The sequence below is a fragment of the Muscardinus avellanarius genome (assembly GCF_963383645.1).
Source record: "Muscardinus avellanarius genome assembly, chromosome: 19".
Classification (NCBI taxonomy): Eukaryota; Metazoa; Chordata; class Mammalia; order Rodentia; family Gliridae; genus Muscardinus; species Muscardinus avellanarius.
In genome coordinates, this window is record NC_137805.1 from 29,467,756 (window position 1) to 29,485,791 (window position 18,036).

Consider the following 18,036-nt stretch of genomic DNA (forward strand, 5'->3'; position numbering starts at 1 on the left):
AGAACCGCCCGGCTCGTTGGCTCTGCCAACTCAGGGGAAAATGGGGCACAGAGGGGGCATGCGCAGGGCCATCAGTTGGGACTCTCTTTTTTTTTTTTTTTTTTTTGGTGCTGGAGCTTGAACCCAAGATTACATATGCTAAACATGTGCGCTTTCAGTAAAACACTCAAGCAGCCTCCCGTCTGTGCTCCCAGGACCGTATTCTGCCTCTGGAAGTGTGTGTGTGTGTGTGTGTGTGTGTGTGTGTGTGTGTGTGTGTGTGTGTGTTACTGGGGACTGAACCCAGGGACATTCTACTCTGAGCTATAACCTCAGCAACCATTTTATTATTTTATTAAATTTATGGCCTGGCATAACACTTGTAATCCCAGCATTTGGGAGACTGAGATAGGAAGATTGCAGTTCGCAGACAGCCTCAGCTACTTAGTGAGGCCCTTTGAAACCCAGTAAGATGCCGGGCGTGGTGGCGCACGCTTGTCATCCCCGCGCTTGGGAGGCTGAGACAGGAGGATCGCACAGGTTCGAAGCCAGCCTCGGCTACTGAGTGAGGCTCTCAGCAACTTAGTGAGACCCTGTTTCCAAATAAAGTATAAGATAAACCTGGGAGTATAGTCCGGAGGTAGAAAAGCCCCAGGGTTCCACCCCCAGTACCACAAAAAAAAAAAAAAAGAAAGAAACCCAGTGAGACCCTGTTTCAAAATAAAGAATAAAGATAGGGCTGGGGTGTACTCAGAGGTAGAATGCCCCTGGGTTCAATCCATAGCACCACAAAAGAAATTTAATATTTATTTATTTATTTATTTCTCACCAAGTTGCCGAGGCTAGCCGCGAACCTGCAATTTTCCTATCTCAGCCTCCCCGGTACTGGGATTACAGGCATGCACCACCATGCCCTGCCTGTACCTCTCTGTTAAAGCCAAGAGTGTGAATATCTACACATCTCCATGATGGCTTTGGTGGAGCCCGTGGTCCTTAGAATTTACTATTCATTACTATAAAAACAACAGAGTGCTGGTTAATCAAAATACCAAATTGTAAACCATGCCCACAATCTCAGGGTGTGTGTGTGTGTGTGTGTGTGTGTGTGTGTGTGTGTGTGTGAGAGAGAGAGAGAGAGAGACAGAGAGACAGAGAGACAGAGACAGACAGACAGACAGACAGAGAGAGACAGAGATACTAGAGATTTAACCCAGGGGCATTCTTACTCCAAGCTACACCCTCAACCCTTTTTATTTTTTGTTTTTGAACAGGGTCTCTCTAGGTTGCAGAAAGTCTTGCTAAGTTGCTGAGGCTGGCCTTGAACCTGAGATCCTCCTGTCTCAGCCTCACAAGTACTGGGCTGACAGGTGTGCACCACTGTACCCAGTCTGGAATCTTAGTAATGCTCTGTAATGAGACCTAGAGTGACCAGGAGTCTTGGTAATACTCAAAAGTGCATTAATTAACTCTTGGCAAACTGCCTAAGAGTTAAGAAAATTACACATAGTTTCCATTATCCTTTTTACAAAGGATAAAGTGATAAAGATTGACATTTTACTAACTTTCTCAGTGAAGACAGTGAGCTACCTGGAAATGTCATTTTTGAAAATCAGGATAAAGCCGGGTTGGTGGTGCACACCTGTCATCCCAGCATTCAGGAGGCTGAGATGGGAAGATAATGGTTTACAGACAGCCTCGGCTACTTAGTGAGGCCCCCGCAACTCAGTAAGACCCTGTTTCAAAATAAAGCATAAAAAATAGGGCAGGGGGTGTAGCTCAGAGGTTGAATGCCCCTGGGTTCCATCTCCAGACCTACAAAAAATTTTTAAAAATTAAAGAATGAAGAATTGTAATTGCAGCATACAGGAGGCAGAGACTGGAGGATCACAGTTCATGGACAGCCTCAGCTACTTAGTGAGGCTCTTCGCAACTCAGTGAGACCCTGTTTCAAACATAAAAAGGACTAAAAAATAGGACTGGTGGTGTAGTTTGGGGGTACAATGCCCCTGGGTTCCATCTCAGTACTGAAAAAAAAAAAAAAAAAAAAAAGAATGAAGAGGTTGGCCAGGCATAGTGGTACATGTTTGTAATCTCAGTACTTGGGAGGCTGAAACAGAAGGATCTCAGGTTTGTGGCCAGCGTCAGCTACTTAGTGAGGCCTCCCGCAACCCAGCGAGACCCTGTTTCAAAATAAAGAATAAGAGCCGGGCGTGGTGGCGCGCGCTTGTCATCCCAGCGCTTGGGAGGCAGAGACAGGAGGATCGCGGTTCGGGGACAGCCTCAGCTACTCAGTGAGGCCCTCTGCAACTCAGTGAGATTCTGTTTCAAAATAAAGAATAAAAAATCAGGCTAGGGGTGTAGCTCAGAGGTAGAATGCCCCTGGGTTCGATCTCCAGTACCTAAAAGAAAAGAGAGAGAGAGAGAACGAGGAAGTAACTTGTTTTGAGCAGAACATCCCACAGAGAGAGTATTTGGAAACCAGCCTCGGCCATGGTCCTTGCTATGTGAGAGTACTGCTGGAAACACTACAAAGTTGTCACCTGTAAAAACTCCTCTGCGTGTTTAAATTGAGCAACTGGATGTTCTATTCTACTTAAACATCCTTCTCAAGAAAAAGAAACAGAAAAAGCTTCCGTGGGCTTAAAAAATCCGTTTGTTAAAGATACAGCGACACGACCTCTTCAGTTTAATTTGCAAGTGGCTCTGGTTGGAGATGAGGAAAGATGAAAATTGATCAGCTGGATTTTAACTAAAATAAGAGTCAACATGTAACTGTCAAATGAGATTAAAAGGGGAGAATCGTGATATTTTGCTTTCATTTAGACCTGTATACCATGTAATTCATACATGGTTTTCCCCAATTTTTCAATTATGATTCTTGAAATCAAGCCATTAAAACCAAACACGTGGCCAGGCGTGGTGGCACATGCCTTTAATCAAAGTACTTGGGAGGCTGAGACAGGAGGGTCGCAGGTTCAAGGACAGCCTCAGCAAGTAGTGAGATTCTCAGCAACCTAGTGAGAGCCTGTTTCCAAATAAAAATAAAATAGGGCTGGAGGTGTAGCTCAGAGGTAGAGTGCCCCTGGGTTCAATCTCCAGTGCCACACGCAAATAAATAAATAAATAAATAAGCTAGGCGTGGTGGCACACACTTGTAATCCCAGCACTTGAGAGGCTGAGACAGGAGGATAGAAGGTTCAAGATTAGCCTCAGTTACTTAGTGAGGCCCTCCACAACTTAGTGAGGCCAGTTCAAAACTAAAAGAATAGCCGGGCGTGGTGGCGCACGCTTGAAATCCCAAGTGTGGGAGGCGGAGACAGGAGGATCGCACGGGTTCGAAGCCAGCCTCAGCTACTTAGTGAGGCTCTCAGCAACTCAGTGAGACCCCGTTTCCAAATAAGATATAAAATAGGTCAGGGGTGTAGCCCAGAGGTAGAAGTCCCCGGGTTCCGTCCCCAGTACCACAAAATAAATAAATAAATAAATAAATAAATAAATAAATAAAAATAGGACTGGGTATGTAGCTCAGAGGTAGAATGCCCCCGGGTTCCATCCCCAGTGACACACACACACACACACACACACACACACACACTTAAATAGGGCTGGGGATGCAGCTCAAAGGTAGAAAGCCTCTGGGTTCCCACTTAAAAAGAAAAGAAAAATAAACTTAAGACAAACTTTGGGTGTTTTGCAAGATAGTAAATAACCCTTTCAAACGTAAAACTAATCAATTTCATCACTTTGTTGGGAAACAGTTGTGATTTTTACTTTGCTTTTTGAGATAATATATGTAAGGAAAATGCAAATCAAGATGGTAATGAGATACTGTATTCACTTATACTGTATTTTATGTTATTTATACTATATTGCCAATCAATACGATTGATACCGCTGAGCGGGGGAAGGGCTGTGGCTCTGCAGGATCTCCGCCTCGCCTGGGGAAATGGAGGTGACTCTGGCATCTCTCGTGCCACCCCAGGCAGCCATCACTCAGGAGAAACCAGGATCTTTCTAGAAGATCCCAGTACCACCAAAAATAAAGAAATAAATAAAATTATATATGCATATATTTTTGAGGGGAGAGCATATGTGTCATTGGAGATTGAACCCAGGAGATTGTACCTCCCAGCTACACCTCCAGCCCTATTTTTATTCCTTTTTTGTATGGGGGGGGGGGTCTGGGGATGGAACCCAGGGGCATTCGACCTCCAAACTATACCCCCTGCCCTATTTTTTATTTTTTATTTTGAAACAGGGTCTTCTTAAGTTGCAGAGGGCCTCACTAAGTAGCTGAGTCTGTCCGCGAACCGCCATCCTCCGGATTCAGCCTCTTGAATGCTGGGACGACAAGCTTGCGCCACCACGCCCGGCTACAAGTTGCTTCTTAAAATGTCTGAGCCAAGCTGGGCATGGTGGCGCACAAGCTTGTCATCCCAGCATTCGGGAGGCTGAGACAGGAGGATCATAGGTTCACGGCCTCAGCTATTACCTAGGCCCTTCCCAACTCGGTGAGACCTTGTTTCAAAATAAAGAATAAAAAATAGGGCTGGGGGGTGTAGCTCAGAGATAGAATGCCCCTGGGTTCCATCTCCAGTACCGAAAAAAAAAAAAAAAAAAAAAAAAAGTCTCAGCCAGGCATGGCAGCTCATGGTTGTAATTCCAGTACTTGGGAGGCTAAAACAGGAAGTACACAGATTCAAGGCCAGCCTCAGCAACTTAGAGAGAAGCCTCCTGCACCTTCATGAGACCCTGTTTCAAAGTAAAAAGTAAAATAGGGCTGGGGGTGTCGATCAGAGGTAGAATGCCCTGGGTTCAATCCCTAGAACCAAAAGAAAGCTAAGTCTGTGGAGTGTAACTTGGGGTGACTTCACCCAGCATTACACAAACATCCTTAAATTTATTTACAACTTTCAAATCAAGGGGAAGTCTTTGAAAAAGACAGTCCAGCTTTTGAAAGATGTAAAAATGCACTTCCCACAGGCCTACTGGGGCTCCGCCAGCCAGCCGAACCTCACAAGAGGTCTGCGCAGATGCTCTTAAATGCTGGGGCCGCTGCCCATCTCCCCTAGACTTGCCCCCCCCCAAAACCCACCTGGGACCACTTAAAAATTACAGATTCCCATCGGGCATGGTGGAGCACCCTTGTAATCCCCGCATTTGGGAGGCTGAGACAGGAGGATCGCAGTTCACCCACAGCCTTGGCTACAACTTAGGCCCTTTGCAACTCAGTGAGACCCTGCTTCAAAACAAAGCATAAAAGCCAGGCGTGGGCGCACGCTTGTAATCCCCGGGCTTGGGAGGCAGAGACAGGAGGATCGCGCAGGTTCGAAGCCAGCCGCACGCGCTGGCTTAGGAGACCCTGTTTCCAAATAAAAATGTAAAAATAGGTCTGGGAGTGTAGCCCGGAGATAGAAGGGCTTCCAGGAACCCCAGTACCACCAAAAAAACAAAAACAAAAACAAAAACAAAAAAAACAAACAAAGCATAAAAAATAGGGCTGGGGGTGTAGCTCAGAGGTAGAATGCCCCCCAAGTTCCATCCCCAGTACCGAAAAAAAAAAAAAAATACAGGTCTCCAGGCTCTACCCTACAACTTCAGAGCTGAACCTGATGGGCGCTTTTTAAACAAGGACCTCTTCGTCATTCTCAAGTTGTGGCAAGCTTGGGGCGCAGCCCAGGCTTAAGTAACTCCCCAGTTTGCACAAAGTAAACACCTGGGGATGTAGATGGTTCTCCTTCCCCGGTGAGTGTCGTTCACAGGGTGCAAGGAGGGGCCCCCCTCGGGGCTCATCAAGGTCGCAGCTAGTCTGAGCACGAACGCCAATTAGCCCGCACCCCCAAGGGCCGCGCCTCGGTCCCGTAGGGGAGGGGCCGCGCCCTCCTTAGCCAAGGCTGCGCCTGTGTGGTCCAGAGTCTCCAGAGCGGACCGGAGGGGGGTGGCGGGCAAAATACCGATTCCTGGCATCTGCCTCCTGAGTGCAGAAACTGGACATCTCCGGGGACAGTAGTTGAGCCTGCAGTTGGAGACACCACTCTGGTCTCTTTTAAATTTTACATCCGACTCTGCGGCCACGGCGGAGGTCGTTCGTTTGCGCCTCGGCTGAGCTTCAGAATAACGCTGGGAGGTTTTTTATTTTATTTTATTTATTTATTTTTTTTTTTTTTTTTTTTTTACGGGTAATACCCTTGCCAGGCCAATTAAGTCCGACTCCTGGGAGCTCGTTAAGAATACCGAAGCTCAGGCCCCAGCCCAGGCCCGCCGCGCAGAACCTGCATTCAGTCTAACGAGACCCCGGGAGGCCCGGCGCGCGGGAGCTGGGGGGCGAGCTGCGCTTCTGGACCTTAATGGGCACGCCGCCACCTGGGGACCTCGTTAGGATGCGCACGCGGGTGTCTCCCACTTTAACGTGCAGGCCAATCACCTGCGGGATCGCGGCACGCTGCACAGTCGGCCTCGCCGGGTCCGGGGCGGAGCCCGACGGCCGGCCTCTCTGCGGGCCCCCGGGGCGGGGACCCCGAGTCCGCGGGACCCCCGAGCGCCCGGCTCCGGGCCAATCAGTAGTCAGGACGCGGGATAAATGGCCGGGCCCGGCTGCTGAGCCGGGGCGGGGCGGGGCGGGGCGGGGCGGGGGGGGGGGCATCGCTGCCCAACTCTGGGGATTTCGTCGCGCCGAGTCGGCCACTCTTTGGAGACCCGCCGGGCACCTGGTCCTCGCGCCATGTCGCGGCGCAAGCAGGCCAAGCCCCAGCACCTGGACTCCGGGGCGCGGGGTGAGTAGCGGGGTCTGGGGGGGCTGGGGGACGGGGCGCGGGGTGAGTAGCGGGGGCTGGGGGGCCGGGGCGCGGGGTGAGTAGCGGGGGCTGGGGGGTCGGGGCGCGGGGTGAGTAGCGGGGCCGGGGGGCCGGGGCGCGGGGTGAGTAGCGGGGGCTGGGGGGCCGGGGCGCGGGGTGAGTAGCGGGGCCTGGGGGGACTGGGGGGCCGGGGCGCGGGGTGAGTAGCGGGGCCTGAGGCTGGGGGGCCGGGGCGCGGGGTGAGTAGCGGGACCTGGGGGGGCTGGGGGGCCGGGGCGCGGGGTGAGTAGGGGGGCCGGGGCGCGGGGTGAGTAGCGGGGACTGGGGGGGCTGGGGGGCCGGGGCGCGGGGTGAGTAGCGGGGGCTGGGGGGGCTGGGGGGCCGGGGCGCGGGGTGAGTAGCGGAGCCTGGGGGGACTGGGGGGTCGGGGCGCGGGGTGAGTAGGGGGGCCGGGGCGCGGGGTGAGTAGCGGGGACTGGGGGGCCGGGGCGCGGGGTGAGTAGCGGGGGCTTGGGGGGCTGGGGACAGTGGCTCCGATGTCCCCCACCCCCGGGGGTGCCAGGTCTAGGCAGGGGCATGACGGGATCCAGCCGGGCACGCGGACCTGGCCTTGGTGATGACCCCTGTCCGGGTCCGCGGGTCGCCCCCGGCGTGGACGCCTCCCCACCGCGCCGGAGGACGCCCCGCGCTCGCAGGTGGTCTCGGGGTGCGGCGGGCGGAGGCTGCGCGCTGGGACCCGGGGCTTTCGGGGCCCGCGCCCTGGGCCACCCGGCCTGCGCTGGGGCTTGGCATCCGAAAAATGTGTGAGTTCCTACCAGGAGCCACACTTGGGGCCGGGGGAGGAGGACGCCACGGACCAGGAGGACCAAACCCTGCCCGCCCGGAGTTTCTGGTCCAGAGGGGCCCAGAGAGTGGGGCGCGTGCGAAAATGGGTAAAAATGCTGACAGTGTTAGAGGGGGTGCGCGGGGCAGGAAAAAAAGCCCACGGGGGCTCTAGGGACCTATTGCGTATGGTGGCGGGGGTGGGCAGCGTTTCACATACGAGGTTCGAGAGAGCTGTCACCTGGCTGGGGGGGCGGCTCTGGGGCAGAGGCGAATTCTTTGCGCGAAGACCCCGAGCCTGGAGGTCGGGGGGTGGGGGGCCCTTGAGGATCTGCGGCGGGGTGGGGGCAGGCTCACCCGGCTGCCACGTGGACTCGGGCTGGAGAGGGGCCACCCTGAGCCCCCTGCGGCGGCCATGCCCCCCCCCCCGCCCCCCGGGCCAGGGGCCCTGCATTTCAGAAGAGCTGGCAGGAGGGGGCTTTTCCAAGTGGCCAAATTCCTACATCGCGCAGGCCCACACCCCGGCCCCTCGGAATTCAGGGGCTGGGGGCGGGGAATCTCAGCCTGCCAGGCGCTTCCCCTCCGGATTAGCCTGCGCTGGGCTCAGGACAATGCTCCAACTTTCTCTCTGCCGTCCCCTCTTTTCTAAGCGATGGACGGAGGGGTTCCGCGGTGGGTTTCTCTCCTCTCCCTCACACTTTTCTGCCCAGGGTCGGGGCAGGAGGCGGTATCCGGGCCCCTCTCTGCTGGAGGCTCGCACTTCCCGGGCTGCGGAGTTACCTTTCCCTAAAGTTCAGGCCCCTGTGTGCTGGGCTCTGACAGCCATGGCTTCCCCAGGAGCTAATAGAGAGAAGAGGTTTAATAAAGGTCCTCTGATATTTTTATATTTTTATTGGCACATTGTTGTCTCACCAGTATCCGTATATTTCTTTTTATATAATTGGGGGTTGAACTAAGGGGCATTCCACCTTCTAGCTACATCCCCAGCCCTATTTTTTTTTTTTTTTTTTTTTTTTTTTTTGGTGGTACTGGGGTTCCTGGAAGCCCTCCTTCCTCCGGGCTACACTCCCAGACCTATTTTATATTTTTGAAACAGTGTCTCTTACGCCAGCATAGCTGGCTTCGAACCTGCGCGATCCTCCTGTCTCCGCCTCCCAAGCGCGGGGATTACAAGCGTGCGCCACCACGCCCGGCATATTTTTTTAATTCTTTATTTTGAAACGGTCTCACTCAGTTGCAGAGAAGGCCTCACTAAAGAGCTGAGGCTGGCCACAAACCTGAGATCCTCCTGTCTCAGCCTCCCAAGTACTGTGATTACAAGCGTGCGCCACCGCACACAGCTCACATTATATTTTTAAAATAATAAATAAACCAAGCAGGGTGACGCATCCCCGTAATCCCAATAGTTGGGAGGCAGAGACAGGAGGATCGCAGGTTCAAGGCCAGCCTCAGCAAGTAGCAAGACTCTCGTCAACCTACTGAGACCATGTTTCCAAATAAGAAATAAAAGCCAGGCGTGGTGGCTCATGTAAGTCTGGGAGTGTAGCCCGGAGGTAGAAGGGTTTACAGGAACCCAGTACCACCAAAAAGAAAACAAGAAACAGGCTGGGACTATAGCTCTAAGGTAGAATGCTCCTGGGTTCCATCTCCAGTGCCATAAAAAAAAAAAAAAAAAGGAAAATAAAATAGGGCTGGGGACATAGCTCAGAGGTAGAATAGCTGGGCATGGCGGTGCACGCTTGTAATCCCAGGACTTGGGAGGCTGAGACAGAGGGATAGAAAGTTCAAGACCAGCCTCAGCTACTTAGTGAGACTCTTCAACCTAGACCCTGTTTCACAATAAAGAATAAAAAAGAAGGCTGGGGGTGTAGCTCAGGAGTAGAATGCCCCCGGGTTCCATCCCCAATACTGCAAAAAATAAATAAATAAATAATAAACTGGGCATAGTGGTGCATGCCTGTAATCCTAGTATTTGGGAGGCTGAGACAGGAGGATTGTAGGTTGAGGCCGGCGTCAGCACCCTAATGAGGTCCTGTTTCAAAAATAAAAACAGGACTGGGTGTAAAGCTCAGAGGTAGAATACCCCTGAGTTCAATCTCCGGTGCCACAATAATAATAATAATAATTATTATTATTATTATTATCATTTTTGTTTTTGTTTGTTTTGCGGGTCTGGGGATGAAACCCAGGTGCATTCTACCTCCGAGCTACACCCTGCCCTAGTTTTGTTTTTTGTTTTTTTGGTTTTTTTTTTTTTTTCTGGTACTGGGGTTCCTGGAAGCCCTTCTACCTCTGGGATACACTCCCAGACCTGTTTTTTTAATATTTTTATTTGGAAACAGGGTCTCTTAAGCCAGCGCGATCCTCCTGTCTCAGCCTCCCAAGCGCGGCTTATTCTTTATTTTGAAACAGGGTCTGAGTCACAAAGGGCCTCACTAAGTAGCTGAGGCTGTCCGGGAACCGCGATCCTCCTGTCTCAGCCTCCCCAATGTTGGGATTACAAGTGTGCGCCACCACGCCTGGCTCAATCTTAAAAATGTCTAAAGGCCAGAGTCTTGCTACCTGCCACAGACCAAGATGCTAGGCCGACAGACATCAGTGGCAGGCCTACTTTTTCTCCAGGCGGGGGCCCTCTTCCTGCCCCCCCACCCCCACCCTTGGGCAGGGCTGTGGGATGAGCCTCCTAGGGCTGTCTGCAGAAACACAGAGGTGGCTCAGTGCACTGACCTGCACCCCAGCTGGGGTTATTTAGCAATCCACTTCTATAATCACTTCCCCAAGTAAACATCCCAACTCACAACTCAGCCTTTACAGAGAGTGTACCAGAGCTCTGCCTCCCTTCCCAGACAGCCTCAGCTATTTAGTGAGGCCCTTTGTGACTCAGTGAGACCCTGTTTCAAAATAAAGAATAAGCCGGGAGTGGTGGCGCACGCTTGTCATCCCAGCATTCGGGAGGCTGAGACCTGGAGGGGCTGAGACCTGGAGGATCGCGGTTCGTGGACAGCCTCAGCTATTTAGGCCCTCTGCAACTCAGTGAGACCTGGTTTCAAAATAAAGAATAAAAAAAACTAGGGCAGGGGGTGTAGCTCGGAGGTAGAATGCCCCTGGGTTCCATCCCCAGACCCGCAAAAAAAAAAAAAAAAAAAGAATAAAAAATAGGGCTGAGGGGTGTGGCTCAGAGGTAGAATGCCCCTGGGTTCCATCCCCAATAACACCAGAAAAAGAAGAAAATGTTGGAGCAGGGCGTGGTGGTACACACTTGTCATCTCAGTACTTAGGAGGCTGAGACAGGAGGATCGCAGGTTTGAAGCCAGCCTCAGCAACTGTCAGTAACTTAGTGAGACCTTGTTTCTAAATAATAAAAAGGACTGAGGGTGCAGCTCTCAAGTAGAATGCCCCTGAGTTCAATCCTCAGTACCACACACCAAAAAAAGTAGTTAATAATAATTTTTTTTAAATGTTGGGAAAGTTGGGGAAGGAATGAGACGCCTCAAACCTACCATCTTGTCAGATTTCGCCACGGTGATCATGGTTTACAAATCGACACCTCATGCCTCAATTTCAGTTTCAGAGAGAGACGATGTTCCCAAACCAGCCAGCCCCTCGGCGGAAGGCTCGCAGACGGCCCCCGCAATCAGCCTCCCGTCGGAGCCACGGGAGCAGACGGCCACCCTGGGAGAGCGGACCTTCAACTGCTGCTATCCAGGTGACCAGGAAAAGCAGCGCCCAAGCCCTGCCCTGTGCCCAGCAGGGCATTGCCCCACCAACCTCCCCTGCGCGACCGCAGCCAGGCAGAGCTGCTGCCATGCCTGCGTGGTCCCCGGGCAGCATCCGAGCTCAGCCTGGTACCCACCCGACATCAGCCTCCGGGAGATTTTTGTTTTGTTTTGTTTCAGTACTAGGGATGGAACCCAGGGGCATTCTGCCTCTGAGCTACACCCCCAGCCCTATTTTTTTATTCTTTATTTTGAAACAGAGTCTCGTTGCGTTGCAAGGGGGCCTCACTAAGTAGCCGAACCGCGATCCTCCTGTCTCAGCCTCCCAAATGCTGGAATTACAAGCGTGCGCCGCGACGTCGGGCTTCCTGATGCTGTCTGACTTTCAACCCACTGAGAGATGAAAATCACCTAAATTAGCTGGCAGCGTAGTGGCGGACGCCTCTAATTCTCGGGCTTGGCAGGCTGAGGCAGGATGGAGGACAGCCTCAACAACTTAATGAGACCCTGTTTCAAAATTAAAAAAAATAAACCAGGTGTGGTTGTGCAGGCTTGGGAGGCTGAGGCGGGAGGATCACAGGTTTGAAGCCAGCCTGGGCAGTTGAGGAAGGCCTTCTGCAATATAGTGATACACTGTTTCCGAATAAGCAATAAAATCTGGCTGGGGGTAAATCTTGGAGGTAGGATGCCTCTGGGTTCAATCTCAGTTCCAAAAATAAAAAATAAACCGGGCATGGGGACACACCCTCATAATGCCAGTACTTGAGAGGCCGAGACGAGGATTGCAAGTTCATGGGCAGCCTCAGCAACTTGGGCCCTCCACAACTTAGTGAGATCCTGTTTCAAAATAAAGAATACGGCCAGGCATGGTGGTGCACGCTTGTAATCCCTGTGCTTGGGAGGCAGAGATGGGAGGATTACACAGATTCAAAGCCAGCCTCAGCTGGCTTAAGAGACCCTGTTTCCAAATAAAATATTAAAAAAAAAAATAGATCTGGGAGTATAGCCCGGAGGTAGAAGGCCCCTGGGTTCCATTCCTAGAACCACAAAAGGAAAGAAAGAATAAAATAGGGCTAGAGATGTAGCTCAGAGGCAGAATGTTCCTGGGTTCCAGTTCCAGTATGACAAAAATAAATGAAGCCGGGTGTAGTGGCACACCCTTGTAATCCCAGCATTTGGGAGGCTGAGACAGGGCGATCTTAGGTTCAAGGCCAGCCTCAGCTACTTAGTGAGGCCCTTTGCAACTCAGTGACACCCTGTTTCAAAATAAAGAATAAAAATAGAGCTGGGGGTGTAGTTTGGAGGTAGAATGCCCCTGGGTTCCATCCTCAGTACTGCAAAAAAAATGAAGTTAGTAACCCCAATTTACCAGTCATCCTAGCTAGAGTAAGTGCTCAGAACACATACCTTAGACCACAGTAGGGTCGTCATCTAACTCAAAACCTATTTGAGCCGGGTGTGGTGGCACACGCTTATAATCCCTGCACCTGGGAGGCTGAGACAGGAGGATCACACAGATTCGAAGCCAGCCTCAGCTACTTAGTGAGGCTCTCAGCAACTTAGTGAGACCCTGTTTCCAAATAAAATATAAAATAGGTCTGGGAGTATAGCCTGGAGGTAGAAAGCCCCTGGGTTCCACCCTCAGTACCACAAAAAAAAAAAACTATTTGATAATAAGGTGCTGAATTTCTCCAGTTGTGTATTAAAATCCAAAGTTGTGTATTAAATACTGAGCGTAAAAATCATGGCACTTGGTTGTATGGGTGCACTTTCTTTACACCATGGTAAAGTCCAACAACCCTAAGTCACACCATCGCAAGTTGAGGACTGTGTACATTTTAAGAACTGTACTCTCCTCTCTTCCAGGTTGCCACTTCAAAACTGTTCATGGCATGAAAGATTTGGACCGCCACCTAAGAATCCACACAGGTATCTGATCATTCACACTGTTCAGTAAGAAAAGATGGAAATGAAGTCAGGCGTGATGGCGCAGGCTTGTAATCCCAGTACTTGGGAGACTGAATCAGAAGGATCACAGGTTTGAGGCCAGTCTCAGCAAGTGAGCAAAACCTCGTCTCAAAATAAAAAAAAAAAAAAAATAAGCTGGGTGTGGTGGCACATGCTAGTAATCCCAGTACTTGGGAGGCTGAGCAGGAGGATCGTGGTTGGACGACAGCCTCAGCTACTTAGTGAGGCCCTTTGTAACTCAGGGAGACCCTGTTTCAAAATAAAGAATCAAGCCGGGCATGGTTGTGCACGCTTGTAATCCCCACGCTTGGGAGGTGGAGACAGGAGGATCGTGCAGGTTCAAAGCCAGCCACGCTGGTCTAAGAGACCCTGTCTCCAAATTACAAAGTACAAAAATAAGTCTGGGATGTAGCCCAGAAGTAGAAGGGCTTCCAGGAACCCCAGTACCACCAAAAATAAATAAATAAAAATAAGGCTGGGGATGTAGCTTGGAGGTAGAATGTCCCTGAGTTCATCCCCAAGTACTACAAAAAATAAACAATAAAAAGCGGATATGCATAAGTGCTGGATACACAGACCTGGGGGAGCTAGGGCTGGCCTCTGCCTCGCGCCACTTAGTGGGGTGGGCTTGGGACGGGAGCTGATGGAGTTTAGGGGAGAGGTCAACAGCGTGAGCTGCCCAGGGCTAAGGACCAGAGGTGCTGCAGATAAGACGATACTGGAGATGGAGCCCAGGGGCGTTCTGCCTCCAGGCTACACCCCCAGCCCTATTTTCTATTCTTTATTTTATTATTATTATTTTTTTTTTTTTTTTTTTTTTTTTTTGGTGGTACTGGGGTTCCTGGAAGCCCTTCTACCTCCGGGCTACACTCCCAGACCTATTTTTACATTTTTATTTGGAAACAGGGTCTCCTAAGCCAGCATGGCTGGACTGGCTTCAAACCTGCGCGATCCTCCTGTCTCTGCCTCCCAAGTGTGCGCCACCACTCCCGGCTCTCTATTCTTTATTTTGAAACGAGGTCTCACTGAGTTGCAAAGGGCCTCACTAAGTAGCTGAGGCCATCTGCGAACCATGATCCTCCTGTCTCAGCCTCCCAAAGGCTGGGAAGACAAGTGTGCGCCACCACGCCCCCACTCAAGGGGCTTTTCTAGAGCAGACAGCTGCTAAGATAGACGAGCTGTGGAAACTCTTGCTATTTGGTCCAAAAAGACTTGGCCAAGCCTTTGTGTATAGTCCAAACCCGGCGCTTTTCTGCGTGCGCAAGGGTGCTGCTGGGTTCTTACAGAAACCAGGTTGAGTAGCTTGAATGCAATCAGGTTTGTTTTTCGAATACAAGTTAAGAAGCAAGGAGTCCGCAGCTGGAAGAACTGGCTCTGCCGTTCTGACTCGTGGCCCATCTCTGGGGCAGCTGGTCTAGTTCTCAGAATTTCTTTGCCAATAGAAAAAGAAGCCTGGCTCCGGAAGCCTGCAGCAGCCCTCCCCTGGGCCATGACTGAGGCGTGATGCCCTCTGTGGCTTTGTGAGGGTCAGGCATGGCGTTGCGCACCTATAATCCCAGTACTTGGGAGGCTGAGACAGGATGATCGCAGGTTGAAGGCCAGCCTCAGCAACTTAGAAATGCCCTATTTCAAAATAGAAAAATAAATAAAATAAAAAGGGCCGGAGGTACATCTTGGAGGTAAAATACCCCAGAGTTCAACCTCCAGCACCAATAAAAAGGCATGCTGACAAGCTCAGCCGGGCCACACCTAGCGTCCAGGAGGACGGGGAAATTGTCCCAGGAAGGGCAGCCCCGCCTGCCCAGCTCCGCCTGGGCGCCCCTTTGCCCAGAGGATGGCTCGGCTTTGGGACAACTAGGATTCTGCGGCCCTTTACGAATCAGGAGGGGCCCGTTTTGCCTGGGACGGGAGGAACGTTTTCCCCATTAGTGAGGAAATGTCTGATCCTCACCCCGACAGACAAGGCTGCTGGGATGGGGTGACCGAGAGCTCGGCCTGTGGGAGCCACTGGGGGAAAGGTGAGGCTTCACCAAAAGGCCGGTGCTGAGCCTGACCTGAGCCCCGCGAGGCCGTGCTGCTGCCATCTAGCGGGGACCAGAGGGGTTGCCGCCATCCGAAGTGCGAAGCCCAGGCCCTGGTGCTCCCAGCGCCAAGGTTGACCTAGAGAGGTGGTTTGGGGCTGGATGGATAATGTTTTGAGGAGGTTTCGTTGTTGTTGTTACTTTATTTTTTTAGTACTGCCGATTGAACCCAGGGGTGTTCTACCTCTAGGTACTCCCAACCCTATCTACCTATTTTGTGGTACTGGGGATTGAACCCAAGGGTGTTCCACCTCTTAGCTTCACCCTCAACCCTATTTTGTGTTTTTATTTTGAAACAGGGTCTCACTAGTTTGGAGGGCCTCACTAAGTTGCTGAGGCTGTCTTTGAACCTGTGGTCCTCCTGTCGTAGCCTCCCAAGTACTGGGATTACAAGTGTGCACCACCATGCCTGGCTTTTATTTATTCATTTTTTGTTGTTGATGTTCGCTTGTTTTGTGGTACTGGGGATGGAACCCAGGGCATTCAACCTTCAAACTACACATCCCCCAACCCTATTTTTTATTCTTTATTTTGAAACAGGGTCTCACTGAGTTGCCAAGGGCTTCGCTAAGTAGCTGAGGCTGTCCTCAAACCGCAATCCTTCTGTCTCAGCCTCCCAAACGCTGGGATTACAAGCATGCGCCACCATGCCTGGCTTTTTTTTTTTTTTTTTTTAAGTACTGGAGATGGAACCCAGGGGCATTCAACCTCTGAGCTACACGTACCCCCAGCCCTATTTTTTATTCTTTATCTGAAAACAGGGTCTCACTAAGTTGCAAATGGCCTCACTAAGTAGCTGAGGCTGGCCGTGAACTGTGATCCTCCTGTCTCAGCCTCCCAAGTGCTGGGATTACAAGTGTGCACCTCCACGCCCAGCTTTCATTTTTTATTTTGAAGCAAGGTCTCACTCAGTTGCCTAGAGCCTTGCTAATTTACTGAAGCTTTCCTCGAACCTGCAATCATCCAGTCGCAACCTCCCAAATCCTGGGATTACAGGTGTGTACCACCATGCCCATCTTACTGGATTGATGATTGGTTGACATGTTGCAAAGCATTCTGGGAAGGCAGGAAGCACAGTTAAGGCATTGGTCGCCCGGGGCAGGCAGGTTGGGGTGGACCAATGGCTTCTCTAGTGATATAAACTTAGGCTGCCCCCCTATATCCAAGCTAACTGTTCTAGTTCTTTTTGTGTGTGTGTGGTGGTGGTATTGGGGTTCCTGGAAGCCCTTCTACCTCCGAGCTACACTCCCAGACCTATTTTTATATTTTTATTTGGAAACAGGGTCTCTTAAGCCAGCGCGGCTGGCTTTGAACCTGCGCAATCCTCCTGTCTCCGCCTCCCAAGCGCGGGGATTACCAGCATGCGCCACCACGCCCGGCCTGTTCTAGTTCTTATAATCTGTTAATGGGTAGGAGGAGATGGGCTGGGGCGCTCACAGCTCCCCTCTCTCAGGACATGACCCAAAAGTCGCTGTCCTTGTGACAAGTGTACTAGTGAGACCCAACTTGCTGGTGGGCTGGCTTAAACCCAAAGCATGAGCTGGATACAGTGGTGCACGCTTATAATCCCAGCACTTGGGAGGCTGAGGCAGGAGGATGGCAGGTTCCAGGGCAGTCTCAACAAGGAGCAGGACTCTCATCAACCCAGTGAGACCCTGTTTAAAAAAGGTAGCGGGGCGTGGTGGCACACGCTTGTAATCCCATCGCTTGGGAGGCTGAGGCAGGAGGATTGCAGTTCACAACCAGCCTCAGCTACTTAGTGAGGCCCTTTGCAACTCAGTGAGACCCTATTTCAAAATAAAGAATAGTGCCCAGGGTGGTGGCACACGCTTGTAATCCCAGCATTCAGGAGGCGGAGACCTGAGGATGGTGTTTCATGGACAGCCTCAGATATTTAGTGAGGCCCTGTTTCAAAAATAAAACACTAGCCAGTCATGTTGGTGTAGGCTTGTAATCCCAGCACTTGGGAGGCTGAGACGGGATCGCACAGGTTCAAAGCCAGCCTCGGTTACTTAGTGAGGCTCTCAGCAACTTAGTGAGACCCTGTTTCCAAATAAAGTATAAGATAGGTCTGGGAGTATAGCCTGGAGGTAGAAAAGCCTCTGGGTTCCACTCCCAGTACCACTAAATAAATAAATAAGGACTGAGGGTGTAGCTCAGAGGTAAAATGCCCCTGGCCTCCATCCCCAGTACCACACACACAAAAAAAAAAAGAACAAAAAATAGGGCTGGGGGTGTAGCTCGGAGGTAGAATGTCTCTGTGTTCAGCCTCCAGCACCCTCCCCCCAGATCTCCAGCCCTCCTGATCCCCAGAGCCTCACGAGCTCCAATCCCCTTGTGTCTGAAGGAGACAAGCCCCACAAGTGCGACTTCTGTGACAAGCGCTTCAGCCGGAAAGACAACCTGACCATGCACAGGCGGTGCCACACGAGCGTGAAGCCGCACAAGTGCCACTTGTGCGAGTACGCGGCCGTGGACAGCAGCAGCCTCAAGAAGCACCTGCGCATCCACTCGGACGAGCGGCCGTACAAGTGCCAGCTCTGCCCCTACGCCAGCCGCAACTCCAGCCAGCTCACCGTGCACCTGCGCTCGCACACCGGTGAGTCCCAGCGCGCCTGCACAGGCCGCTGCCTCCTCCGACCCCTCCTCCTCCTCCCTCCTCCTCCTCCTCCCTCC

At 51.7% G+C, this 18,036-nt stretch overlaps 1 protein-coding gene across 1 annotated transcript in view; it reads left to right on the top strand.

The window, feature by feature from the left end:
- Positions 1-18,036, top strand: part of ZFP64 (ZFP64 zinc finger protein) — a gene marked incomplete at both ends in the record, with an annotated part of 59,239 nt that overhangs the window by 34,299 nt on the left and 6,904 nt on the right. Inside the window, 3 exons of the mRNA XM_080716727.1 lie at positions 11,161-11,301; positions 13,178-13,240; positions 17,708-17,959. Coding sequence (XP_080572853.1) covers positions 11,161-11,301; positions 13,178-13,240; positions 17,708-17,959 — 456 coding nt within the window. The remainder of the gene's footprint in view (positions 1-11,160; positions 11,302-13,177; positions 13,241-17,707; positions 17,960-18,036) is intronic.